Source organism: Zymoseptoria tritici, chromosome 3 (assembly GCF_000219625.1).
Source record: "Zymoseptoria tritici IPO323 chromosome 3, whole genome shotgun sequence".
NCBI classification, from domain to species: Eukaryota; Fungi; Ascomycota; class Dothideomycetes; order Mycosphaerellales; family Mycosphaerellaceae; genus Zymoseptoria; species Zymoseptoria tritici.
This window is the reverse complement of record NC_018216.1, coordinates 2,697,827-2,722,886: the sequence shown is the minus strand read 5'-3', so window position 1 is coordinate 2,722,886 and position 25,060 is coordinate 2,697,827. Positions and strand designations below refer to the sequence as shown.

The 25,060-nt window shown below is 54.8% G+C and overlaps 9 protein-coding genes across 9 annotated transcripts; 5 read left to right on the top strand and 4 right to left on the bottom strand.

Annotated features, from left to right (window-relative positions):
* Nucleotides 1–1,546: 1,546 nt before the first annotated feature.
* MYCGRDRAFT_70288 (uncharacterized protein) lies at nt 1,547–2,517 on the bottom strand (the record flags this gene model as incomplete). Its single annotated transcript, XM_003853962.1, has 2 exons — nt 1,547–2,020; nt 2,087–2,517. The coding sequence occupies 2 exons, from the start codon at nt 2,402–2,404 to the stop codon at nt 1,547–1,549; spliced, it is 792 nt and encodes a 263-aa protein (XP_003854010.1).
* Nucleotides 2,518–3,138: 621 nt separating this feature from the next.
* On the bottom strand, nt 3,139–5,052 carry CYP-54 (putative P450 monooxygenase; the record flags this gene model as incomplete). Its single annotated transcript, XM_003853961.1, has 2 exons — nt 3,139–4,394; nt 4,627–5,052. The coding sequence occupies 2 exons, from the start codon at nt 4,814–4,816 to the stop codon at nt 3,139–3,141; spliced, it is 1,446 nt and encodes a 481-aa protein (XP_003854009.1).
* A 3,003-nt stretch (nt 5,053–8,055) lies between these two features.
* Nucleotides 8,056–9,048, top strand: MYCGRDRAFT_39377 (uncharacterized protein; the record flags this gene model as incomplete). The annotated part of the gene is made up of 2 exons (XM_003854225.1): nt 8,056–8,516; nt 8,580–9,048. Coding segments are annotated over 2 exons (930 nt in total), but the record flags the coding sequence as incomplete, so codon positions are not given.
* A 1,240-nt stretch (nt 9,049–10,288) lies between these two features.
* On the top strand, nt 10,289–11,342 carry MYCGRDRAFT_57170 (uncharacterized protein; the record flags this gene model as incomplete). Its single annotated transcript, XM_003854226.1, has 2 exons — nt 10,289–10,416; nt 10,512–11,342. 2 exons carry the CDS (start codon nt 10,395–10,397, stop codon nt 11,177–11,179), a joined length of 690 nt encoding a protein of 229 aa, XP_003854274.1.
* Nucleotides 11,343–11,899: 557 nt separating this feature from the next.
* MYCGRDRAFT_99680 (uncharacterized protein) lies at nt 11,900–14,098 on the top strand (the record flags this gene model as incomplete). Its single annotated transcript, XM_003854227.1, has 2 exons — nt 11,900–12,255; nt 12,373–14,098. The coding sequence occupies 2 exons, from the start codon at nt 11,900–11,902 to the stop codon at nt 14,096–14,098; spliced, it is 2,082 nt and encodes a 693-aa protein (XP_003854275.1).
* A 379-nt stretch (nt 14,099–14,477) lies between these two features.
* On the bottom strand, nt 14,478–16,239 carry MYCGRDRAFT_70271 (uncharacterized protein; the record flags this gene model as incomplete). The annotated part of the gene is made up of 2 exons (XM_003853960.1): nt 14,478–15,732; nt 15,789–16,239. 2 exons carry the CDS (start codon nt 16,190–16,192, stop codon nt 14,478–14,480), a joined length of 1,659 nt encoding a protein of 552 aa, XP_003854008.1.
* Nucleotides 16,240–19,741: 3,502 nt separating this feature from the next.
* Nucleotides 19,742–20,613, top strand: MYCGRDRAFT_91986 (uncharacterized protein; the record flags this gene model as incomplete). The annotated part of the gene is made up of 3 exons (XM_003854228.1): nt 19,742–19,766; nt 19,841–20,313; nt 20,596–20,613. The coding sequence occupies 3 exons, from the start codon at nt 19,742–19,744 to the stop codon at nt 20,611–20,613; spliced, it is 516 nt and encodes a 171-aa protein (XP_003854276.1).
* Nucleotides 20,614–21,360: 747 nt separating this feature from the next.
* On the top strand, nt 21,361–22,322 carry MYCGRDRAFT_70268 (uncharacterized protein; the record flags this gene model as incomplete). The annotated part of the gene is made up of 2 exons (XM_003854229.1): nt 21,361–21,986; nt 22,052–22,322. The coding sequence occupies 2 exons, from the start codon at nt 21,373–21,375 to the stop codon at nt 22,320–22,322; spliced, it is 885 nt and encodes a 294-aa protein (XP_003854277.1).
* Nucleotides 22,323–22,588: 266 nt separating this feature from the next.
* MYCGRDRAFT_70266 (uncharacterized protein) lies at nt 22,589–23,616 on the bottom strand (the record flags this gene model as incomplete). Its single annotated transcript, XM_003853959.1, has 1 exon — nt 22,589–23,616. One exon carries the CDS (start codon nt 23,534–23,536, stop codon nt 22,589–22,591), a length of 948 nt encoding a protein of 315 aa, XP_003854007.1.
* Nucleotides 23,617–25,060: the final 1,444 nt, after the last annotated feature.

Sequence of the window (25,060 nt, the reverse complement as noted above, 5' to 3'; positions counted from 1 at the left end):
AATACCTTCAAGTTCCTCCGTGGACTTGCGGATGCTTGTTCGGGACTTGGCTAACTTGAGCTGAAGTGACTTTGGAGGAAAGAAGAAGAGAAAGGATGACGGTGGCGGAGGGTGGTTTTATGCGACGCTGACAGCTTTGCCTGGGCTCATCCTCGCGCAGAGCCCAATCTCCAATCCCGGTCAACCGCTGCTTCGCGAGGCGGCACACGAACAACATCTGACCACCTGCCCTCCACGTTGGAACGTAATGAGCGTTGCCTTCCGGAGCCCTTGTCGCTGTTTTCTTTGGGCAAGTATCGACAGTCTCTCTTATTTGCATCGGCTCGCGATTGGCGGAATAGTCGAGCTCAAGGGGTGGGAACACATTCATGCTTTTTGTCACTCCGGTGGTCGTCACGCAGCGAACCACGGTGATGTCCGATATCCTGGCCGACGCGGAGCTCTCGTTCGTCAGATCTCCTCTCACAGCGTTCGAGCAGTGGTAGCAAACTGTTACTCGATGTTCCCTTAAGCCTAGTACATCCATGAGAATAAACCTGACGGCCTTTGCGAATAATGTCGTGGACGCGGAGAAGGACTTGCAATAAGGCGAGACAGTAAGACAACGGCGGTTCGAGGAAGCGCTGCAGAGAGGTTCTAACTTCCAGGGACCCAGCGCAGTGCAGGCTCGTCTGATGTCGCTACAGGTCATATCCACTCGGGGAGCGTCCGCGCGAAGAGGGCCTGTTGCCGTGCGCTGCTGCAATTTAAGGTCAGCAATGTTCAGATGATGGTGCGAGGACGGTGTCAACTAACCCTGTATGAGAGGTAAGACTGGACTGTAGAAGGAATGGTAAGATTATGTATTTCGTGGACAAGTCAAACTTCGGACAGAGGCTGTGGTCCCGTGGCCCCCCTGCATGGATAGGAATATTCCGCTAAATGTCCACTCGTGCGCTCTCGCGACGACACAAGAGGAATTAGTGTTCGCCCCATGAAGCACTCCCGCGCCAATCTGTGCTCGAGAAATTGTCGATATCTGCCCGAGAAGGGCGTCGATTGAGCTTTCGACAGTGAGCGCTAGTGGGTTGTATGTATCGGCAGCAGATGATCAGGCGACGCACCGCCAGCCTCGGGATGCACCACTGCGAAAAGTCTTCCGTTCACATGTCGTTCGTGCAAGAGCTTTCACGGGCGCTGTTGGTAGATCTAGCACTGTCTTGAGAGGCGACATTAGTTGACTCAACATGTCGCACGCCGTACGATCCAGACCGGGCTGATGATGCCTCGTATACCTTCGATCATCCCACCGGGGGGTTTTTTTTTTTTGAATGCCTGCGTCAGCGTCAGCTCGCTTCTTGAAAGGCAAATTGTATGCTACGTTTCGGTCCCATGTCAAATGAATGACAAAGAATCGGAATGCGGAAGAGCTTCTGGTCCGGGGGCTGGAAATCGAAAAAGGGCTCCATTGCCAACTCCAAAACACCATCGCTTTCATATCAAAACCGATCCAAAATCGCAACCCAACGCGATTGCCTGCACGTCCACTGAAGTCGTCGACCAAGCCCTACCCTCCCATACAGATCCCGACAAACTCATCTCTACCAATCCCTCCTTCACCTCTAATGTCAAACTCCTCAATCATCGCCGCCAGTTCCTCCTCCTGCAGTCCCTCGCCCAACTCCCTCGCGACCCTCCTCAAGTCCTGCAACTCGATTCTGCCCTTGCCATCTGCATCGAATAGCTCAAAAGCCCTCAAGATCTCCTCCCTCGGGTCTCTCGCCAATATTCGCTGTGCTGCCACAGAGGTGAACGCCGCATGACTGAGCAGTAGTCGCGAAGGGCCTGAGAATGTCGGTTGTTGTGGTACGGGCGCTTTAGACGTACTTGCTGAGGTCTGCAGTGCGGAAGCGGGCACGCCGTGGGATTGGAGGATTTGCAGGAGTTCGGATTTGGGGACTTCGAAGCCGAGGGCTTTCAGCGCGACTTTGAGTTCGTGGTAGTCGATGTGGGAGTCTTTGTCGAGGTCGAAGAGCGAGAACTGAGAGTCGTCATGTTAGCTCGTGATACACATCTAGCCTAGCATAAGATGGGAACCACTGCATACAGCTTCATTTATCTCCTCCCTTTGCTCCTCCGACAACTGCTCCAGCGTTTCCCTCTCTTCAGCTTCTCGCCGTTCCCGCTCCGCACGCTCATGTCTTTCTCGTTCTAAGCGCTGCGCTTCGCGTTGTTGTTGTGTTGCTCCGAGTCCCGCAGGGTTCGATTGCTGCGGCAGCGGCACTTGCTGTGATTGTTGTGGATTGAACGGTGTCTGAGAGGCGTATGGTGTTGTGCCGAAGGTGTTCACGTTTTGCGCGCCGCCGGTTCCGCGTGTCAGGCCGGAGGTGTATGGTCGCGAAGGAAAGGGTTGATGTGTTGCCATTGTGGAAGGGGCCGGTTGGATGATTGTTCGGGAGAGCCGGTCGCGCGACTGAAGGGCAGAGTGAGGTCCGCGCGGAGGATTGGGAGCGCGTGTCGAGACGAAAGATGAATGTTGTCGCAAAATGTTGACATTTCAGAGGAGATGGGACGCGATGCGCGTTTGGACAAGCTCGGAAGGAAAGTCTTGCCGGTGCGCTTCTTCACCTCACTCGACCAACTCGATGAACACATTCACTATTTTTCTTTCATCGTGGTTCAAGATTGGAAGCATTTTCGACAAGAGTCAACTCAAAGCTGGTGATGAATTTCTATGGACAGATAACCCTTCACTAATTCACAGTCTAATAGGGTATTCCACTCGTGCTCCGACGTCCACAACCCCTACCCGAACTCGTTCATATACACAGGGATAGAAATACTTGCCATATTGTCGTGATTCCTCCGATGAATTCATTACCATTACCACATTCGCTCCTCGCAAATGGACCTCCTTCATATCATGGGCGAAAGTGTCACTCCTCATATGCTCCTCCGATTGCACTGGCTTCCGCTGCGTCCGCACCGTCGCCGGCTTTACTCGTGAGTTCCAGCACATCTCTCCCACTGTCGGTCCGTCGCTCTGTCGCGATGAAGTTCATGTTGTCGTGGATGTAAAAGCCCACCACTTTCTCGTCGAATGGCTTCGATAGGCTGCAGGGTTGGAGTGAGAAGCGGAGCAGGGTCTGTGAAAGATGGTTAGTCGGCAAACAAATCTGGCGGAGCGACGATACGACTCACCTCGAGCACGGCCTTGTTCAGCTCCATCGTCGCAACACCTCGTCCAAGACATCCGAATCGTCCATAGCCGAAGCACAACTCAACCGTCTCCGTCATGCGCTTGGCTCGTGCGACCTCCGCCGCGCCTCCGCCTTGTCGCAACAGCCAACGTTCTGGACGGTACATCTCAACGTCTTTCCCGAAAATCTCCTCTCTTCGCATCATTGCCCAGCTGTTCCAACCAATCTGTACCCCTCCCGGAATGTACTTCTCCACGCCGTCCACATCGATGTGCACGCCTTCGTCCGGGACACGCTTGGCAAGCAGACCAGTCACTGGTGGATACATGCGGAGACCTTCCTTGATACAGGCTTGAAGATACGGTAGTCCGCGAGCTTCTTGGTCTTTGATCACAGGGCGAGATATGCGGCCGGCTTCAATGCCGGCATTGGCTTCAGCGAGAAGACGCTCAAGGATTGGAGGCGAGGTCGTGATGAAGTGCAGGGTAAGTCGAAGTGAGGAAGCGGTCGAATCCGATCCCGCGATGATTTGAGTGAGAGTCTCGGATTCAAGTTCGCCTTGCGTGAGACCTTTGTTGATGAAAGCACCCAGCATGTCCCGACGAACGATGGGTTTGGTGCCGAATCGTTCCCGTACACGAGCTGCTGCGAAACCCATCACACGACCGAGACCGCGTTTGTCAGTCGACTTGGGAAGAGATGCCTTGAGGAGTGGGATCTTCATCAGATTGGCAAATTCACTGTAGACGCCGAAGACGATGAGCGCTGGGAGCAGCTGAGCAAGATTGGCCAGGTAGCCGTAAGGATCTTCGTCGTTCTCTAGGTAGCCAAAGGGCTCACCGAATGCGATCTTGGAGATTACGTCGAGTGTGAAGAAGGTGCAAATACGAGCGAGATCGAGGATGCGGAACTGATCGTTTTCGGGTCTGTTGAGATATTTCTCTGCGATCAGAGAATGCATCTTGATCAGGGCATCGTCAACGTCCTGTTCGAGATGAGGATTTTCCCTGCCTGCATAGCCCGGTGCCATGCGGCTGCGAATGTCGGCATGTTTGCGCTCGTCGGTGTAGGAGGTGATGTTGTCTCGGTCTGGGTGGAGTTTGAGAGCAGCATACCATGGACCGCGGGTGAATGGAGATCGAACGGCATTCATCCGGCGCATGAGGTCCGGGTCGGATGTGATGAGCATGTTCGGTGCTATCCGGGCGGTGGATCCTGGTCGAGGAGAACATTGTCAGTCGGATTGTTCCTTGGGGTTGTGGTACGACGGGAAGCGATGCAGCACGCGGACAGTGCGACAAGATCGACGGGAATGGGAAGCGGGACCAATGTAAAGAACGAGATGCTGGAATGGAGTGGGAGGATGTAGCAATGGTCGACCGAGGAAAGTGGTGAAGCAGGGAAGACAAGGCGGCAGAGTCGCCAGAATAGGAAATTGCAGACTGACCGAATTGTTGATTGATCTTTGTGAAGCGCAGATTCATCTGTCCACTGCCCTGGGTCCTGAGCAACCATAGACGCGACCATCCAACCGACCAATGACCGCCAAAGTGCGAGAGGGCGGCATGTCGGCGGGCCGCCCGTGCAACGATGAGAGCGAAAAGTGCAAATGCCGCAAAGAGTAGAGTGTGAACCATTGCGGCGGGATTCTGCTCTCGCTGGGAAACCAGAGCGAGCAATGAGGATTGGATGTTACTCGTCTTTTCGAGCGGAGTGCAGCAGAGCTGGGAGCTACCTGCTTGTCAGGACCGGATTGCTGGGTCCGGGCTGCCTTTTGTTCTGTGCGAGGGCGTGTCTCAGAGCTGGTTGAGGAGGTGCTCACGGGTGAGAAGGAGCAGACAATAGGGTTTGGAGCTGTGTTTCAGTGTAGCAAACGAGCGGAAGCTATGCACGCGGATGAGTAAAGTGTGTAGGCGTAAGGAACGGTCGTTTTTTGGTTGGAGGTAATGTTGGGCGGATGTTTGTGATGAGCGTGTGGGCGGTCGCAGCAGGGAGGAGCGTTTGGGAGGAGACGGGGGTGGTGAATGTGATGGGAATCACGACAGTCAAGGGTGACGAGGAACGCACAGCGCTTACCGGCAGCCCGCAGCCTACCTGGACAGCAGCAAGGAATGATGATAAGCGATGCATCGGATCTCAGCAGGCCAGCGTGGGAGAGGGCCTGAGAGCGTGTCTCGTTGTGGTGACGGGGCCGTAGGAGGTAGTGGACGAGTGGACGGAGAGGAGAGTGGACCCATGGCAGCAAGGCGAGAGCTCCATGGGCTTCACGGACGAACCGAACCAGGCGAATATTGAATAGAACTAGGTCAGCGCACCCTCCACCCTGCGTCCGAGACTTGTCGTGGATCGCAGAGGACGGACGAGCAGACATAATTGGAGAGCGGTGGGCACTTGGAAGGGTCGGCAGCAGTAGCGGTGGAGCTATTGAAAGCATGCCTGTCAATGCAATGCATATGCATCCTGCTTGTCGTGTGTGCGTGTGTGTGGGAGCTCCGACTGTCAGCGGATCGCTTAAGAAGAATCAAACAAGCGAACCACTGCACCAATCACGGTATACGAGAGAGAAAGGTCTCAGTCGGACTCGGACTGACTGCACTCTTCCGTTTCCCATAATTGTGACCGTAACATTATTAAGGTATAGGAGCAAAGGAAGAAGGACGTCGGGAGTGGGAGTGGGAAGCAGCCACGCGCGGGCGGCAGTTGGTTTCATCCCTGCAAAGTCAGCAACAGCAAGCTTGAACTCAAAATTCGACATCATTCTTGAAGACGGGACTGTCATCCAGTAACTCCATCTAATCCATCAACTCTGGTGAGATGAACCATCCGCCTCGTCAACACAGGATGAAGACGGAAGAAGGCGCTCTCGAGGAGCCGAGACAGCGACACAAGCTCCAAGCGAGAAGGATACACAATCCGCCGCCACGAATCGAGCCCCGGTCAAACTGCAAGAATTTCATCAAAATGTCCCGCATCTGTACCACCACCGAGGTATAGAGGGGCAGCACCAGAAGGATCGCCTCTGTATCCATGCCCAGCTAATCGAAATGTGCATGTGAACAACCACGTACAACAACAAACCACGTTTGAGACGGGCAAAAGTACCGAGAGCACGGCTGCTTTGCCAGACATTGTGTTCTCGAGGGAAGACGGGGGGAGCGCGAGCCGCTGACTTCCGCGTCTTGTTCCATGTCGTTTCATCCACAACGCTTCGTGCCACAGGAAAACCCACCAGACCTTTTTCCATGAAACATCATGACTGTATCATCACTCCTTCTCCCATTCATTCTTCACGATCCAATTGCGAGCTCGGCTCACAGACTCATCCAGTCGACTGCGCTGCGGCCCGCTCACGCTCCATATTTCACCCCACTCAATCGCGCACGCACGATACAACGCAGCTCTTGCCGCTGCACCTAGCCCAGATTGTCCATTCTCGACACGGCTCTTTCTGTTCGTGTGGACGATTTGAAGGGGCAGTCACTTTGCCTTGCGAATTCGGCGGCTTCGCCGGTCCCTGGCGCGGACAGAAGGCTGAACTCATGCTTCCAGAAACTTTCTTCCCACATTCAACCTGAAATTCCGTCTTACTGCGCCGACTTCAATCAAGCCTGGAAAGTGAGCTGTCCTGGAATTGTCGAGCTCATTGAACAGCCAGCCTCGCATTGACCGTGTCATTAATCACGAACCGCCATCGACTCAATTTGCCGTAACCGATCTGTACAACGGAGATGCCGCGACCGTGCATATATATCTAACAACCAAGGACAATCGACATCGATTCCCTTTCCGGTGTACGAGGTGTTTCAAGAATACATAAGCCAGCAAGCCACCACGTGTGATTGGCACCAAAAATTCCCGTCAGCCACCTACACGCATCAGACGCCTTTGTTCTTGGTCCTCCGAAAAAGCCACCACGGAAGAGTCGACGCCTCAGACCAGTGAACCCTTGAGTTATCACCGGCATCAATCAGCGCAAACAAAAATCCGTATGGAAACGACGATGGACCCCATGGCCCCACCAAACGATTTAGCCACCACTACTACCTCGCCCACCATCAAACCCACGGACTCACCCCTGTCAGGACCTACGCCAGAAGGAGCAGCTCAAGCACAACGAGAAGCCATTGATAGAGAACTACTAGCAAAGCTCCAGAGCCATCATGACTTTGTAAGAAGTGTGGGAGTGGAAGAGGAGAGTGCGGGACTGTTTGGACTGGGCAAGGCTGCTCCTGCCGATTGCTCTACGACGAATACTACTTCCGAGGCTCGTATTGCAAATGGCGAGAATGCTGAAGCTGTTGGCGTCGGTGTAACTGAGGCGGTAGCTGGGCCTGTCGCAGCTCCGACCGCGAGCTCCGTTCCTGCCGAGACTGCAACACAGCCCGCAACGTCTGTCACAGCTCCTCCTTCCACTGGAACGAAGGCATCGACCAAGGGCAAGGGCAAAGCGACCGCCACAAGCAATACTTATCACGCCCAGCAGTCATCGTTCTCCTTCTCGGGCGCCGCCACCACGTTTGAACCTACAGCGACCGCTCACCACCCGGATGTGATGGACACTGCTCTCGACAACGGGTCTGCGTATGGCTTCAGTGGCACCGGTCAAGGAGGTCCCGTCTTGGATTCAAGTCCTCATCAGAGTCATCACAACGGCCAGCAGAATCCACTGGATGGTCAGTTGGCAGAAGAGCAGACTCTGGAACCGGATGTAAGTTATTGACCCTGCAAAGTGTTTCATCTGTTGGCGCCGGGACTCTATGGGCGACACGCCAGCGTATATGTCGATACATTGACCACACCGTACGGTCTATTGACGCACTGACCACATCCAAGCTGACGTCTTTCGAAACCCTAGGAAGACGACTCTGACTCTGCGCTCGGCAGCGATGCTGCCAGTGTAACGACATCACTCAGCGAATCAATATACAACTACCGTCGCGAACATGGCCGTACATATCACGCCTACAAAGACGGCAAATACATCTTCCCCAACGATGAGCGGGAGGCCGACCGTCTCGACCTGCAACACCACCTTCTCCGCATCACTTACGCCAACAAACTCTACTTCTCGCCCTTGGACAATCCTCGCAGGTGTCTGGACGTGGGTACAGGGACGGGAATTTGGGCGGTGGATTTCGCAGACGAACACCCCGAGTGTGAGGTCGTGGGCATCGACTTGTCGCCTGGACAGCCAAGCTTGGTGCCGCCGAATCTGAAGTTCATCATCGATGATGCGGAGGATGCGTGGCTGTATCCAGAGAAATTCGACTTCATCCACGCGAGATTAATGAGCGGCTGTTTCTCGGACTGGCCGGAGTTCATACGACAAGCTTACGAGTGAGTTCCTGATCTAGCCAATTTCCGCAAGTCAACCTACTGACATCTCTCTCCCCCCAACAGAAACCTCGAGCCCGGCGGTTGGCTCGAACTGCAAGACTACGGCCTCCCCGTGCGCTCCGCCGACAACACCCACCTCGGCACCTCCGTCTACGAATGGGGCCAACTCCTCTGTCAAGCCTCTCTCAAACTCGGCCGTCCACTCGGCAGCGACGCCTCGGAGTATTTCACGACCTACATGCAGTCCGCGGGCTTCGTCGACATCCAAGTGAAAATGTTCATGTGGCCGACCAACTCGTGGCCCAAGGACCCGTATATGAAAGAGCTGGGACGGTGGAATCAAGTCAACATCACCGAAGGGTTGGAGGCGTTTTGTTTGGCGTTGTTGACGAGGGGATTGGGGTGGAAGAAGGAGGAGGTGGATGTCCTTGTGGCGAAGACGGCGCGGGATTTGAAGGATCGTAGGATTCATGCGTATTTTCCTATGCCGGTGGTTTATGGCCGGAAACCGAGGGAGGGAGAGGTTTGGTAAGGGAAAAGGGAAGGAAAAGGGAAACATCAGAGGGACAGACGAGAACGCTTCATGCATGGAGTATTGATCCATGACTGCACCAAGCCAAACACCTGTCGTCGTAAGATCGACCGTGCGTGGCGAATGTCGAGTCTCACTCGTGCTCATTTTCCGGACGAAATAAGGCCAGTCTTGCATCACGTCCACGCCCCGTTGCCGCTACGATTCAAACGTCAAGAGAGTCAGGGATCTTCACCGCTCGCCTCACCGGCACGCCAACCGCTTTTTGTGAATGTGCGCTCTTGTAGCTGTATGCCGGAAGTGTAGTTCTGTCCGCGATTGAAAGTCCAAACGTCGAGGCTGGACCTTGGGCTGAGTTGCAGTCGGCGATGAGGGTCAGGCTTACCACCGCATTTCATGGCGGGATACTTCGTGCTTTCCATCATGATACCAATGGCCTCGGAGCTTCACAATGATGCATCTGCATGTAAGCTATACACACCTCTGCAATGTTGGATGCAGATCACTCATCGACCTCGCCGACAACCGGCACCGTCGCCGTCCCGTCGACCATCGCATCCCGCTCTCCACAGTCTGCCAGCTAATTACATGCAGTATCGTGCGGGCCGAAGCAATAATATCCTGCCTCGATGAAGGGGATCCCATTGAGGCATCTGGACTGGTGAACCCAAGGGCGGGAACGTCAGCGATCAAATCACAACAGAGAAAACTCCAGGCCGTCTTGGTCTTTACCTTTGGCAAACAGCGCGCGCAAATCTGAGGCACGCCATACCCCGGGCAGTGGGAGTCCTTGGCGGACGATACCAATGGAATGGGCCGGACGAGGTTGAAGGCTCACGCCACGGAGATGTTATCGGCGATAAGATGGACCTCGTAACCTTGATGGCGTGAGGGCGATCGCAACCGTTCTCAGTCGCTGTCTCCAGGAGTCCACGTCGCTGTCGTTGGGCTTGCTGGAAAGGTGAGAATGTGGCACTGAACTGGACTGGACAGGCTCGCCACACGTGAAAAGACAGTGAGGTGAATTGTCATGATCCCCATTCATGGATGTTGTCGTCGTCACCATGAAGGCGCAAGTGAATCATAGCACTAGAAGCTTCCTGGCACGTGCACTCTGCTGACTCCGCCTCCTCCCAGCCCGCCTCCCGCCTCCCGCCTCCCGCCTCCCGCCTCCAGCCGTCGCTCTTGCTTGACCTGAACATCGCTGCCTCTGACCAACCTTCTCTCTTACATTCCACTCCTCACCACCGACATCCACCTTTGCAACACTTCCACCACACTCGCGCACCACACAATCATCCCATACATCACACAACACACTCACAACACCCCGCACAACCGCAATCATGCAGATCTTCGTCAAGACCTGTGAGTATTACCCCGCTTCACCGGTATCGCCACCTTGTCTCAAAGGCGGCGCGGTCATCTTTCAACACATGCGCATCTACTGACATCTACCACAGTGACTGGAAAGACCATCACCCTCGAGGTTGAGTCCTCGGATACCATCGACAATGTGAAGAGCAAGATCCAGGATAAGGAGGGCATTCCTCCAGACCAGCAGCGCCTCATCTTCGCCGGAAAGCAGCTTGAGGATGGGCGTACCCTCAGCGACTACAACATCCAGAAGGAGTCCACTCTCCACTTGGTGCTCCGCCTCCGTGGTGGTATGCAGATCTTCGTCAAGACCCTCACCGGCAAGACGATCACCTTGGAGGTGGAGTCGTCTGACACCATCGACAACGTCAAGTCGAAGATCCAGGACAAGGAGGGCATTCCCCCGGACCAGCAGCGATTGATTTTCGCCGGCAAGCAACTCGAGGATGGCCGCACCCTGTCAGACTACAACATCCAGAAGGAGTCGACGCTCCATCTCGTCCTCCGCCTTCGTGGTGGTATGCAAATCTTCGTCAAGACACTCACCGGCAAGACTATCACACTCGAAGTGGAGTCATCCGACACAATCGACAACGTGAAGTCGAAGATCCAAGACAAGGAGGGTATCCCACCGGATCAACAGCGCCTCATCTTCGCCGGCAAGCAGCTTGAGGACGGCCGGACACTTTCTGATTACAACATTCAGAAGGAGAGCACCCTGCACTTGGTGCTCCGTCTGCGTGGAGGACAGTAGATCATGCGAACAAAAGCGTGATTGAGAAGGGAAAGGTGTTTTGGTTTTGCGATTATCATCAGGTTTACGAATCACGAGCGAAGGTCAGCGAAAGAGCTGATCTGAGGATGCAAAGGAGTGCATAGATGTGACGAATTCCAGCGGCCTCGCGCCTTGAGCTGTGCATGTTTCTCATCTCACTTTATTTCCATCTGCCTGTCCATAGGTATCGTCGTCGAGACTGGGCTTGGTCATTGTGACGCTTGCTAATACTGCTGGTCTAACAATCCGGCATAACACGCTCTCCACATAGGCCGAGAAACAGACTGCGCTACCGTGAACCCAAGACTAATGCGCTGCGACCAGCGATTCTCTTGATGCGAGCCATGGTCGAGCATCAGGCGGTCTGACTGTGGTCCACCATGAGCTCATTTGGCGGGGTCTATTCCACGCCTCAGGCACACCTGCCCGCTCTTTCGACTTTCTTTCACGACAACGGATAACTGTCTTTTCTCTCTATTCACCTTCCGGCCTCAAATTTGCCCGCTTCGCTTTGATCACACGTAGCTACCCGCTCGTGTTAGTCATGTCTGCTGTCGGAGTTGGTTGAAGTGCATCAGCTTTGAGTCACCAACGACACTGCATTCATCAACCTGCCTTCCTTGCCATTCGAACAGCTCTCGAGCTCGCGATCAACCGCCTGACTGAAGGACAGGGATTCACAGAACTGTTCACCTACTCATGCCTCCCGTGGCAGTGGGATTCCATCTCAAATTTGAGCTGTATCCCACTCCGGCAAACACATCCTCCGGCGCAAACACGAACTCAGAAGCATACCTGACAACTGAGCAAGACTGTTTCCTACCTCCTCCCGGAACGGATATCTTCAAGGCGGATCTTCCGGCGCATCAAGTGGGGACTTGGAAGAGAAGCGAGGAGAAGGCGGAGGACAAGCAGACAGGGCGGGATAACTTTGGAGCAATCGGTCTACAGGGCTGGAAGCAGAAAGATCACTCCGGGGCGAAGGACAAGAAGCTCAGCTCGCTGCACCTCAGTCTACCGCTCGCACCTCCGCGACCTCAAACTCCAGAACTCAAGTCATCCTCGCATGGTGATGCACTGCTGCTACCTGAGCGAAGTCTGAACCTCCGAAGAGACGTGTTCCCTTCGACACCACCTCGTCGGACGGTCCTATCGAACGACGCGGCCGCAAGCGATTGGAGGTACGGAAAGGTCGAGATCGAAAGCATCGATATGGAGAGCATCAATGGGAAGGGCAAGAGCGGCGTAGGAGGAAACGGAGGAGGACCTCTGGTGCAGACAAAAGCAGTGTACAGACCGTCGGATCCGAAGACAACGGATGTGGGATGGGGAGTGGTGCATCTGTATCGAGGTGAGGAGGAAAGTGCTGGGTTGGAGGGCGGGACAAATCTCACCGACGGTGTGGAGTTCAACCTGGAGGATTGTACGACCTTGTGCATTCTCGCGGTGCCCTCGTGGATGATGCCCTCGGATCTCCTCGGCTTCGTGGGCGATCAGGCTCGAGAGGATATCTCTCACTTCCGCCTAATTCGGACTGGACGCGCAAACAAGTACCTGGTGTTGATGAAGTTCCGCTCGGCCAAGCGCGCTCGCGAGTGGCAGAAAGCTTACAATGGCCGGCTTTTCAGCTCGGCGGAACCGGAGAATTGTCATGTCGTCTTCATCAAGTCGGTCGAATTTGCTACTGGCGAAGACGACGTTATTGGATCCGTCGCTGACAAGAGCTCGGCTAACTTCCCGCACAACACGCACGATCCGTTCACCACGGTTACAACATCCAATCGCTCTAACAAATCTCTATCGAGCACGACAAAACCTCTCGCTCCTCCTCCGCCCAATCTGCTCGAGCTGCCGACATGTCCCGTCTGCCTCGAGCGTATGGACGAGACTACAGGACTATTGACCATTCTCTGCCAACACGTCTTCCACTGCGCATGCTTGGAGAAATGGCGCGGATCGGGATGTCCTGTCTGTCGGTACACTCACTCCCCTTCATACACCTTTCCATTCCCACGCCCAGACTCCTCCACCGACCTTGCGGACAGCGATCCCGCACCGCTATGTTCCACATGCGGACAAGAGAACAACTTATGGATATGTTTGATATGCGGCAACATTGGCTGTGGCCGCTATGACTCTGCCCATGCTTTCGCACACTACGAGTCGACCTCTCACTGTTATGCTATGGACATCAACACCCAGCATGTATGGGACTACGCCGGAGATGGCTACGTCCACCGTCTGATCCAGTCGAAACCAACACCGGACTCTACAACATCCGCAACCCTTCCTCTCGCATCTCGCCGTCACGAGAATGAAGCTTTCCGCTCCGAGCCGTCCGATTCAGTCCCAAGAGAGAAGATGGAGTCCATGGCCGCCGAGTACACCTATCTCCTTACAAGCCAACTGGAAGGCCAGAGGCGATACTTTGAAGAACAAGTCGAGCGCGCAATGCTCAAGTCGCACGCCGCCTCCGCTCTCGCCGAGAAAGCCGCCGCGAGCGCTGCTGCTGCGCAAACCGCCGCTGAAACCGCCATCACCGAGCGCGGCGAAATGGAACAAGTCCTCTCCCAAGTTCGCAAAGGTGCCGAAAAAGCCGAAGCCGCGCGCGCGAAATTCGAAACACTGGCGCGAGGACTAGGCAAGCAAGTCCAGGAAGAGAAGGCCGTGAGCGAAGGTTTGATGGAACGGGTCAAAGTGTTGCAAGGACAGGTGGAAGGGCTGAAAGTTGAGGTGGAAAAGGAGAAGCTGGCGAAGGTGGAGTGTGAAGAGTTGAATAAGGATTTGACGGCGTATATCGAGGGAGCGGAGAAGGTGAGGATGTTGGAGGAGGCGGGAGAGGAGATTGGTGAGGTTGGAGTGGTCAAAGGGAAGGGTAAGGGAAGGAAGAAGAAGTAGAAATCAAGGCATTGGATTGGCGTTCTTGGTGACAGGCACAGGATATACCCACTGCTTGATGCGAGGGTGTTATGAGACGACGATGCAACGAAGCCACCTCGAAGTCAAGATGATATTCGATAATCGAGTCAAATTGGTATCTCCACTGCCTCACTATCGCGGGAAATGGTATCTAAGCGAACTCCCAGTTCCACCAAAAGTCCAGAAAAGACCTCGCCCAATAAAGTCCGCCGAGAAAAGCACGAGAACTCCTGAACCCAAAGGTGAAAAGCCCCAACTCTAGCGCATTTCCCTCCCGTCGTCCTGCGAGGCCGTCAAATTATTCGTAGATCGTGAGCGCCCGCCTGCATCTCGATCGTCACCAACAAGAGAAAGCACTTCAATAGTCGACCCCAACAACATCGCTAATCAGTCCCATCATGGCCGTGACCTTCTCCTCCTCCAATCTCCTCCCCATAATCTGCAGTCCCACCGGCGCATCCTTGTACTCTTCCGGTCCGCCGTAGTTCTCCATGACCTCCCCATCGCCATCGAACATCGGCGTCCAATCATCATCGCGATGGTCAACTCGATCCCTCTCCGGACAGACCTTCGTCACCGGAAACACGCCCGTGCTCAAATCCAGCACCGCCCCGATCGCCGCATAATTCGACGCTTTCGCGCATCCATGTCGGATCGCAGGGAAGTGGAATCCCGGGCTGATCAGCGCGTCCATCGGTCTGCCGGTACTGGATACGATCTCCGTCGCGTTCCACCGATCGAGCCAGTCTTCTGCGACTCGGTCGCGTTCCGCTTGCGCTTCCCAGGTTTCCGAGACGGTCAGAGCGGGTCGTTTGGTCGGCGAGCTGAGCCATGCGGGGAAGGGCTCGTTGCTGGCGGATAAATCGGAGCGGAACTCGGCTCCGCCGTCGGCGTTGAAGAAGGCGTCTATCACGTCTCGAGCAGCGGGCATTTCGACCGGCGTGAAGTCGATGCAGACGTGGCCCGCGGCGGTCAATTTCTTTCGCACGAGGTCCATTGCGCGGCGGTGGGGGGGAGTGGGAGCGGCGTCTCCGTCGCAGGTGGCGAAGCCGAAACAGAGGACGGGAGGGAGGTGTTCCTCTTCGATCCGCCATGGGATGGGAAGACATTGCGTGTCGCGGATCCAGGGTTTGGACGACAGCACGGAGGCCATGAATAGGCGGACGTCGGCTGCGGAGCGACACATGGGACCCGCGACGGAGCGCACGGCTTCCTGGCCGCGCATGGTGGCTTCTACGCCGCGCATGGGGATGCGGCCGTGGGAAGGTCGGAGACCGTAGAGACCGGTGAGGAGACACGGGTGGCGAATGGAGCCGCCTATGTCTGTGCCCACGCCGAGATGACTTCCGCCGAAGGCGACGAGGGCGGATTCGCCTCCGGATGAGCCGCCGGGCGTCCAGGAGCGGTTGAGAGGGTGGAGGGTCGTGCCGAAGATTTTGTTGGAGGTTTCGCCGGAGAGGATGGTGGTGGGGATGTTGGTTTTGGCGTAGATGATTGCGCCGGAGGAGAGGAGGGAGGCCACGAGGTGGGAGGGGTAGGCGGGTAAGGAGGGGACGCGGGAGGTGTAGCCTAGAGTCGTGTCGAGACCTGGGATGTTGAATTGGTCTTTCAGACTGCGGTGGCGTTAGTGAACCAGTCCTTGCGATTGCGATGGACGTCGAGGTCGTACCTAATCGGCAACCCGTGAAGAGGTCCCAGAGGCTTGCCTGCCGCGAAATGTTCGTCGAGTTCTCGCGCTCGGATGAGAGCGTCTTCGAAGCAAATCTCGGTCAAGCAGTTCACCAATTGCTGAGCCACAGCCGCTCGTTTGCACACCGCGCGGGTGACCTCCACGGCCGACCATTTCCCTGCGGCAACGTTCTTCACCACATCCGACGCCGTCGCTCCAGTGATTTTCAATTCGCGTTTCGTGAAGAAACCCGAAGTCGCAGGAAATTCAATCACACTCTCCGCCTCGTCCCATTTCTTCACCAGCGACCGTGGAATCCTCCATTCTTTGGGGATTTTCGCTCTGCGTTCGACTTTCTTCTGAGTTGCGAGGAGTTGCCATTGTTCAAAGGTGAGTCCGCCCATTCCTATTCTCGGGTTTTGAGGCCGAGAATGTGTGGATTGGGAGGTCTGCCCGAGAAGAGCAGTGGATGTTGGAATGGAATTGGAAGATGGAGAAGACGAGGAAAGGAAGGATTGAAATGAGATGAAATTGAAAGATGCCCGTATCAGAAGCCTACCGTGCATAGGCCCGTTTTCGACGCCTCCACAATCCGATTCACTACCCAACAGAATTCTTTAGATAGCGTCTTTGTCCAAGCAAACCCCCTGCTTGGCATTGGAGAGGAGAATTATCAGGCCATGACCGAGGCCTCTCATCAATCATCGTCCGTCGGACTCTCCGGCTTATCGTGGGGTCAAATGTCATCAGAGGTGAACCGTGGTGATGGCTCCCCGTAGTATCTGCGACGGCGTGGTCCATGTTTCCAAGGACGGGTGAGATGGTATTGGTGGGAGAGGAATGTGTCCGGCGGGAAATTAAGTGGAGTGTACTACCATGGATGGCTTGATTAAATAAGGGAGGAGGAAGTGAAAAGAAGGGTCGTTATCGCGGAGCTTGGGACATTCTTATCTTCGCGCTATGTGCAGTTTAATTAGCAAGAGGTGCCGGCGCTAGTTCTTTAGCGCCGTATACGAGGAGAAGGCTCTCGTGTGCGAGTGCGACGCGCTGTCTCTCCACTATGTCTGTAGAGATACAAGCATTCATTCGGAGACCAATTGAGCAGCCGATCTGCCCGCGAAACAGCATCGCTTGAAGGTGTCTACCACGAACGCTTCCACCATTTTTGACGCAAGCTGCTATAGTTCTTCCACGCAAACTGCTATCGTTCTTCGACACGTGGTCAGCCTTACACTATATCCGGCCCGACACGTCAAACAGTTGCCAACGCACATTTGCTGGGATGCTAGAGGTGTAGAACAGATGGTGACCTATGCGATCGTGTCAAGAAGCGGACTTGCATGAATATATGGACTTCCGGCATGGTCTAACACTGTGAGATGCACCCATCAATATTGTGGGGTGGTGGAAGGTAGCACGTCGAACGGATTCCTTTCTCACGGTGGGTTCCCTTCACTGAGCTTCAATGAGTGGTATTGTGGCGAAAGTATTGATCGATTAGTGGGCAAAGAGCATAAGTGAAGCTCCTACCTCCGTACTATTTGCTCCATTGAAGCGGATGTTGATGGCGGCTGAACCACAACTGCATCGAGAGTCGTCGTGAGGCAAATGACCTGAGATGCTGCAATCGGCGTGGTGGTGGAGTGCTCACCTACAGAGATGCCGTATGTAGATCCAATTCCTCTCGCGCCATCTGCAGCAATGTGAGCATGAACAATCTCCTCCAATTGATGAATCCGGCGTAAAGCTCTTAGAAATCGCAAGGAACTGAAGGGAGAGCGCGCCACGCCTGGTCTCGTGACATCAACGATCTTTACAACTCCTGTGGGCTGCTCTCGAGCATTTCTTAGTCTCTCGTCTACTTGCATGCCGTCGCGGCAGACGATGCAAGTCCAAGACGTCCTGCAATGAGAAGAGACCACTGTCCTCTTCGTAGAGGGTGCCTGAAAAGTCATCTGGAGACCCGTGATATGTGAGCACTTCTCGCGGTCTCCTCTGACCTTCGACGGTTCGGTTCCACACCGCTTAACGTGCATCAGTAGCGCATTCACATGGCTGTCGTGTTCTCGCCCGCGGACCAGGATGGCATGTCTTGAAGAGAGTGGACCTCCTGCCAGCGAGTTGGTACATGAATACTTGTGTGTAATGAGCGGATGACGTTGTGCTCTCGAGTTGAAGTCAGCCTTGCCAGCTCGTGGCGAGCAGGTGATGCTGTTCGGAGTGCAACCGAAATCCTACATAGCACGATGAGGCCAGATTCCAGCGATATCTTGAGCCTCGAGATTCCTGCTGGAGGATGCGGACGAAGTCGTGCGACCGACAACACCGGCGACGGCATGCGGGGCAGCGTGCATATGGTTTCGGCGTGGCCTTGTCCTTGCAGCGACTCGGAGCAAATGAGCGCGTGCCACAAAGCTCGCGTGTTCATCATGCGTCGTCGGCCCAGAACCTTCGAGCTAAGGTACGAAAGTGTACTTTGCAGGCATGAGGAGCTGAGATGTTGTTTAGGTTCGACATCGTGGATAGTGACCGGAAGGAGGCGGAAGCTGTATTGTCGACCATTGATCCCCTTCATGACATCTGTACTGATCAGGACATGACAGCGTCGCCGCAAAACATGGTCTGCTTCATGTACAGTATGCGATTATGGCAGTGGAGAGAAAGGAGAGCGTGATCGGACAGGTTCACAACAACAGCATGCCTTGGCGGACGGGAATGGACGGGAACCGGGCCGAATTTTACAACGCATCAACCGCACCGCTCTCCAGAAGTGGCCACGACATCGACATCGACATGAATGCAGGCGAGCTACTGTAGCCACAGCACACCCTTCACCATCATCATAACCACGCAAGCGCTGTCACCTGAATCGCGATGGCCCACACGCGGCGAGGAGATCAAGATGGCGGGTGGCCTCGTCCCACGACAGCATGCACTCATATCGCGTGCGAACCACGGTACGTTCGTCACGCGAAGTTTTGTGTACGGTGAAGTGCGAGGGTTCTGGTATACATCCTGCAACAAGCGCGCTTCACAGTAGTGCCGCACCAGGTCCTGCGCCTTTGACGTGGTCAGGCTCTGCAGTAGCATCTCACTGGTGCTCGCGCTATGGAGGCGCCCCGACCTACCGGCGCTGCCATCAGCGTTCATGAGAGACGCTCACTGGATTACTGCAAACCCGGCTAGCAGTGCGGAGCAGGACTGTTCCTCGTTCATGCCAGGCACGTGTGCGGTGTGCCCTGCTCCCGGGGCGGAGATCCGCTGTTGCTGTATCCATGTCGAGTCCTTTCTTATCCACAATTTCTCTGGCAGAAACGAGCGCCAGCACATCAATCGATGGACCCTTCTACTTCGAGCTTCTACCTCCTCTTTTCAACCTCCAGCACACACTGCACTACCGTTGCATTGCTGCCGCTCATCACATCATCGGTCGTGGCTCTCGACCATTCCCATGCCATCGGCGCGGGCAGCCATGCTGCGTTGGGTAGAAATCCACCCGATCCAATGGTGACTTTGCCGGGTGAGCTATCACCACCATTCATTTCTCTCCTACGATTTCTTTATCGAACGCTTTGCACATTTTCTTTTTGCTCCCTAATCTCCTCGTGTTCGATTCTCTGCAAGTGTAATATCTGCTTCTCGAAAAAAGAGCATAGAAGGTGCTACACTTCCAGTCGATCAGGTGTCGATCGACCTCCACTGCTTCTGCATTCCCGTTGTCGTCCTGCATCCCGTCTATCAATAAACCCGCGCCGCAACCTCACTTCATCCCTACCGACCCTCGGACCCGCCCCCTCTGCGGTGCAACAACGACCACGAGAACGCCCTCACGCACCTCGACGGTATAAGCCAAATCCCACCGCCAGGTGGACCAGACATTCTCCCATCATACGCCCTCTCCCGCCAGCCACAACCGTTGTCGACACACCAAAAATTACGCAAGTCTGTCAAAAATGTTCTACACCATGTACCTGTCAAGTATGCCTCTCCGTCCGAATGCACTCCAGCCCGCATGAAACCTTCGAGTCATATTGTTCTAACGTCTTTGACAGGCGTGTGTCAACGCCGCCACTGGCCGTCTCCACACTACACCCCTACTATGACCTCCTCCGGCCTCTACCACTGCAAAGTCCGAGTCAACAATCGAGAGTACACGACCGAAGTTCCATACGCCTCCGCATCGCTTGCCCGTGATGGAGCCGCGCAAAAGGCCTACATGATCTGCCGCAACTTCTCCGTCAACGATGGGATGGTTCCCGGGACCAGGCCAGGGCAAAACTTGTTCGCCGTGTCAAAAGGTGCGGCAGTACAAGGACTCCCCGTGGCCATTGGTAGCGGAAGGAGAGGTGCGAGGAACAGTGGTTCTGAGAGGGAGAGTTGGGATGGAGGGAGTACGACCGAAGGCAGCAGTGGCAGTGGCGGGGACAGTCCGAGGAGTGTGGGCAGCGGGTACGAAGGCATGGTGAGCCCGACCATACCCTCCAAGGGTCAGGGCAGAAGGAGAGGAGGAGAGCCGGATGGATATGTATGTTACTGTAGACGGGGCACGGTGAGGGCATATGGGCGATGTGGCTGGTGTTTGAGCGAGAACGGATGGGCTTGAGAGTTGTTGACTGAGGATTTGTTTGTTTTCCTGGCGCATTGCTGGTGGCATTGAGAGGGTGCCGCGAGGCATTTTGTTAAAAGTATTTCTGTTGGCACGATGGCGGCGATGTTCGGGTAATCATGACTGACGACTTGGATGGCACGGGTACAGGATGGAGTTGGGATTAGATATTGAGCTATCGATATGATTAATGACTCTCAGATGCGCGCGATGCGTTGAGGATGCTGCAAATGTGAACGAAGGCACATTGTAATAGAACACGAGTCGTGGTCAGGTGGCCGCTTTTGAGGAATGTCATCGACCGAAGATGTCGAAAACTTTCGATACCGCTAGCTGATATTGACCTAAATCATTACGCTCACTCCGAATTGAGCACTTGTGACTTGACTTCCTCGTCTCCATCATCCAATTCATCGCCAGAAGAACCATCATCGCATTATCGTTCCCGCGCCACGGCAAGCATCCATCCCGTCATGATCCACCATCTGCGTTCGCTTGGAAGTGATCCTCAGGCTGCTGAGCATCGGTATTTGCTTGTCTGGCAGCAAAGCCCGAGTCGCCAATGCAATGGCGACCTCTTTCGCCGCGCTGCAGCAAAGGAGGAGGTTTGGTGAACTTTCTCCATCGTCCCAGTCGAGGAGACCCAATGGCAATGGCAATGCTGCAGCAAACCTGGTAGTGTCCACTGACAGCTAGCTGCTCGACACGGGGCACGTTCAATATGGGCCCGGCTCGAGGCGGCGTCTGAACACCTCAGTCTCGGTGCAGTATACCCCGCGCCTCACGTCAGTGTGGGCATTGTGGGGTGAATGGTAAACAGGCAGAATGGAAAATAGTTGAAGCGGACGGGAGCCTCGCTCTCAGTCTACACTCTTTGCAACTTTTCCGCGCATCTCTCAACAACTCTCAGTCTCCTTGCACCCAGCTCAATCGCTCTTCTACCATTCAAGCATTCCCTCCCGCGGAAATCCACTCACCATGTCTCTGCAAAAGCTCTCCGACAACCGCGCCGTGCAAATGCTCTCCGCAGCAGCAGCAGGCAAATACGGCGTCCTCGGAATCGTCGCCTACAACCTCGAGACCATCGTCGCCATAATCCGCGCCGCCGAAGCGAAACGTTCTCCCGTCCAGATCCTACTCTTCCCCTGGGCATTGCAGTACTCGCCATTATTCATCGATCTCGCCGCCAATGCCGCACGCAAAGCTTCCGTGCCCGTGACGGTACACATGGACCACGCACAAGATCCGGAGATCATCAAGGCTGCGGCTAAGATCCAAGCGGCGGACGGAACCCCGGCGTTCGATAGTATCATGGTGGATATGTCGCATTATGAGAAGGAGGAGAATTTGGCCAAGACGAAGGAGTTGGTTGCGTTGTGTCATGAGAGAGGTATTGCTACGGAAGCGGAGCCGGGAAGGATTGAGGGTGGAGAGGATGGAGTACAGGATACTGCAGAGTTGGAGGGTATGATGACCACGGAAGAGGAGATTGACGAGTTTGTGGCTACGGGTATTGACTTTTTGGCGCCGGCGTTTGGCAACATGCATGGAGATTACCATGGAGTGCACAACATTCATCTGGACTACGAGAGGTTCGTTCCTTGTCTTCCCGGACGGTTTTGACAACTTGAATCTTGCTGACGTGTGGTAAAAACAGGCTAGAAATGATCCAGAAGAAGGCTGCTGGCAGAGTGACGGTCGTTCTGCACGGCACGAACGAATTCCCCAAAGACATCATGGCCAAGTGCATCGAGCGAGGAGTGACGCGAGTGAATGTCAACAAGCTGGTTCTTTCAGACTACAATGCATATGTGGACGAGTACACGGGCAAGGTGCCTCTGACGCAGTTGATGGAGAGGGGCACGGAATTGATTCAGAAGCAGACGGAGGAGTGGATGGATGCTATCGGGAGCACAGGGAAAGCGTAGAGAAAGCATGGCCTGACCGAGAATCATGAACGTTGACAAAAGACGTGCTTCGCAAATTCGTAGAGCTCATGAATAGAATGAATAGATCCAGTCAAGTAGTCAAGTCTACATTTTCTCACCTCTCTTTCGGAGCACAAGCACGAGTTACAACCAAGTTTGATTTCATGACATGCAAAACACACGGATCATGTTACCGGCGAAGACAACACTGGAATTGTGATTGACAGTCTTCATTCCTGTACAATCTTGCTACAGACTATCTCCTCTCACTTCTTCAAGCTCGCTGCAAAATCCTCAACAGCACCTAAAAACCCTTGATCGGGGTGGAATCCCAAACTCAACGCCCTACTCACATCAAAGCAGTTGGGCCAACTCGTCAAAACAGCCTCAATCTCCGGACTCATCTTCTCCCTCTTCACCAACGCCACCGCCTCATCTCCACCCACCGTCCTCAACGCCTCCAGCATCTCCTTGACCGTGGCCGTGATACCCGGCAACATGACCTGCCTGATATGCGACGGCAACGCATCCCTCGGCAGGGTCAAAACGTGCAGCAAATTCTTGCCCATCGTCTTGGGCGAGCACAGCCAGGATTTAAAGTCGTCTTCACACGGGAGGAGAGACTCTTTGCCCTGCAGTGGTTCGCGGATGATGCCTGACATCCAGCTGCTCGCCGCTTGGGTCGGTTTGCCCGGCCGCACGGAGATGGTGGGGAAGCGGAGGGACCAGCCGTTGATGAAGCCGCGACGGGTGTAGTCGTTGATGAGGTATTCGATCACTGCTTTCTGGCAGCCGTAGCTCCCCTCTGGCGTTGGGACGGTGGAGTCCGAGGGTAACTCTGGTAATGGCTGGCCGTAGATCGCGGTGGAGGAGGCGTAGATCACCCGCACGCCGGGACAGGTGGCTCGGATGGCTTCCAGCAAACGGAGAGTGGAGTGGAGGTTCACTTTCATGCCGAGATCAAAGTCCGCTTCGGAGCCGGCGGACATGATGCCGTGGAAGACGTAGATGGCGTCCAGGTCTGCTGAGAGTCCGGCATTGGGAGTCTCGTAGTAGTCGGCTTTGAGAGTGGTGGCGTTGGCTTTGTTGGAGGCCGCGGCGGGAATGGGCGGGTCGAAGATGTCGGCGAGGATTACGGTGTGGTTGTCGTTGAGGAGCAGTTCGGCGAGGAGTTGGCCCACGAGGCCACCGGCTCCAGTGATGAGTATCTTCATGTTGCGTTGTGGTAGACACAGGGTGACTGAGGTGGTTGAGTTGTTCTTGAGTCTTGCTGGGATGAGAAATCGCAGGAGAGAGGCTGTGTGAGAGAGGAAGTTGAGAGAAGTGCTACTGGGAAGGTAATGACTGTTGAGACGTGCCTCCTACCGATTGATGAGGCTCAATGTATTGAATCGAGCTCGAGCTCGACTTAATTGTAGCCGAAGTGGAGTCGGTTGGCGTCGGTGTTTGACGTTGATCGGAGGGGAAGTTCTGCGGGTGGGATCCGACTAGAAGCTGCCTCGTCTCGAGGCATATTGAACATCACTTCTATGGGTCGACATGCATATGGTATGCAGGTACGGTTCAGCAGACTTGTTGAATGTTGCCGACAGTCGAACAGCGGATCGATAGGCGAGACGTTTACGGCAACAAAAACGGTACGCAGGGACAACAACTCACCAATGCAAAGTGATACGTTGTATCTGAATCTGAACCTGACAACACTCGTAATCGCTTGAGTCGCTCGTATGCGGGAGCATACAACTGACTGATGCGACGCTGTGTTCATCGCAAGGTCGATGCTCTCACTCGGCTTCCTGGAGGTAGAATGCACAGCCACTGTGCAGATCACCACTGCGAGCCACACCAAGGACAATCCGATAGCGCATGATCCAGCGGGTCTGGGTTGTAGGAACCATCTGCGCCGATCACAATCCTCTCGAACTCCCATCCCATTGCTGTGGCATAAGCCCTGGGATTCCCGAGATTGACCACGTTCCTGCGCTTCACGATGAACCGGCGGCCTTTCTTGACTCGGTGCGATTCTGACTTTGTCAATGGAAGCTGAGATGCATTGACTGCAAGCTGGCACCATCCCACCAATGCCAAGTGAGTAAGCGTGATGTCCAAGCCGTCCGGGAATTTGGAGCGGTCGAGTGTGAGGTCCTCCACGCTTTGGACTTCGAGGTTGGCTGGAAGCACAAGCTTCAACTGCTTCAAGTTGCCGGCACGATTAAGGATGTCGGCGCAGTCTTTGTAATCCTGCAAGGTATACATTCCCTGCCTCTTTGGGCCTTCAAGCGCGTTGATGATGGTGTTGTAACTGCCCATGCCCTTGCTCAGTTCGTCAGGCTCTGCCTGCCATGGCACGTGGACGGTCAAGACTCGAAGCCGGGCGGTGTTGAGATCTCCGATGACATGCATGAAGCCACGAAGCCAAGTCCAGCCGTTCTGGCCCGTGAACCGGAACTCATTCTCTCCGTAGAAGATGTCACTCGCCTCTTTGTTGACCGTCTTGCTCAGGCGAAGAAACTTCAGGCGAGAAGTGCGAATCTTGGTGAAGCGCTCGCGCGCCTGCCTCTCGGCCTTGTCTGCGCCCTTTGAGTTCGTACGAGAAGTTCGCGCGAGAAGCTCGATGGGTTCGTCGACGAGGAGATGGAGGCGATAGATGCGGTTTCGAATCTCACCAGGCAGATCCATGAAGCTGCTAGAGTTCTTGATGAAGGGCTGGAGTTTTGTCAGAAGTGGTCATGGTTGTG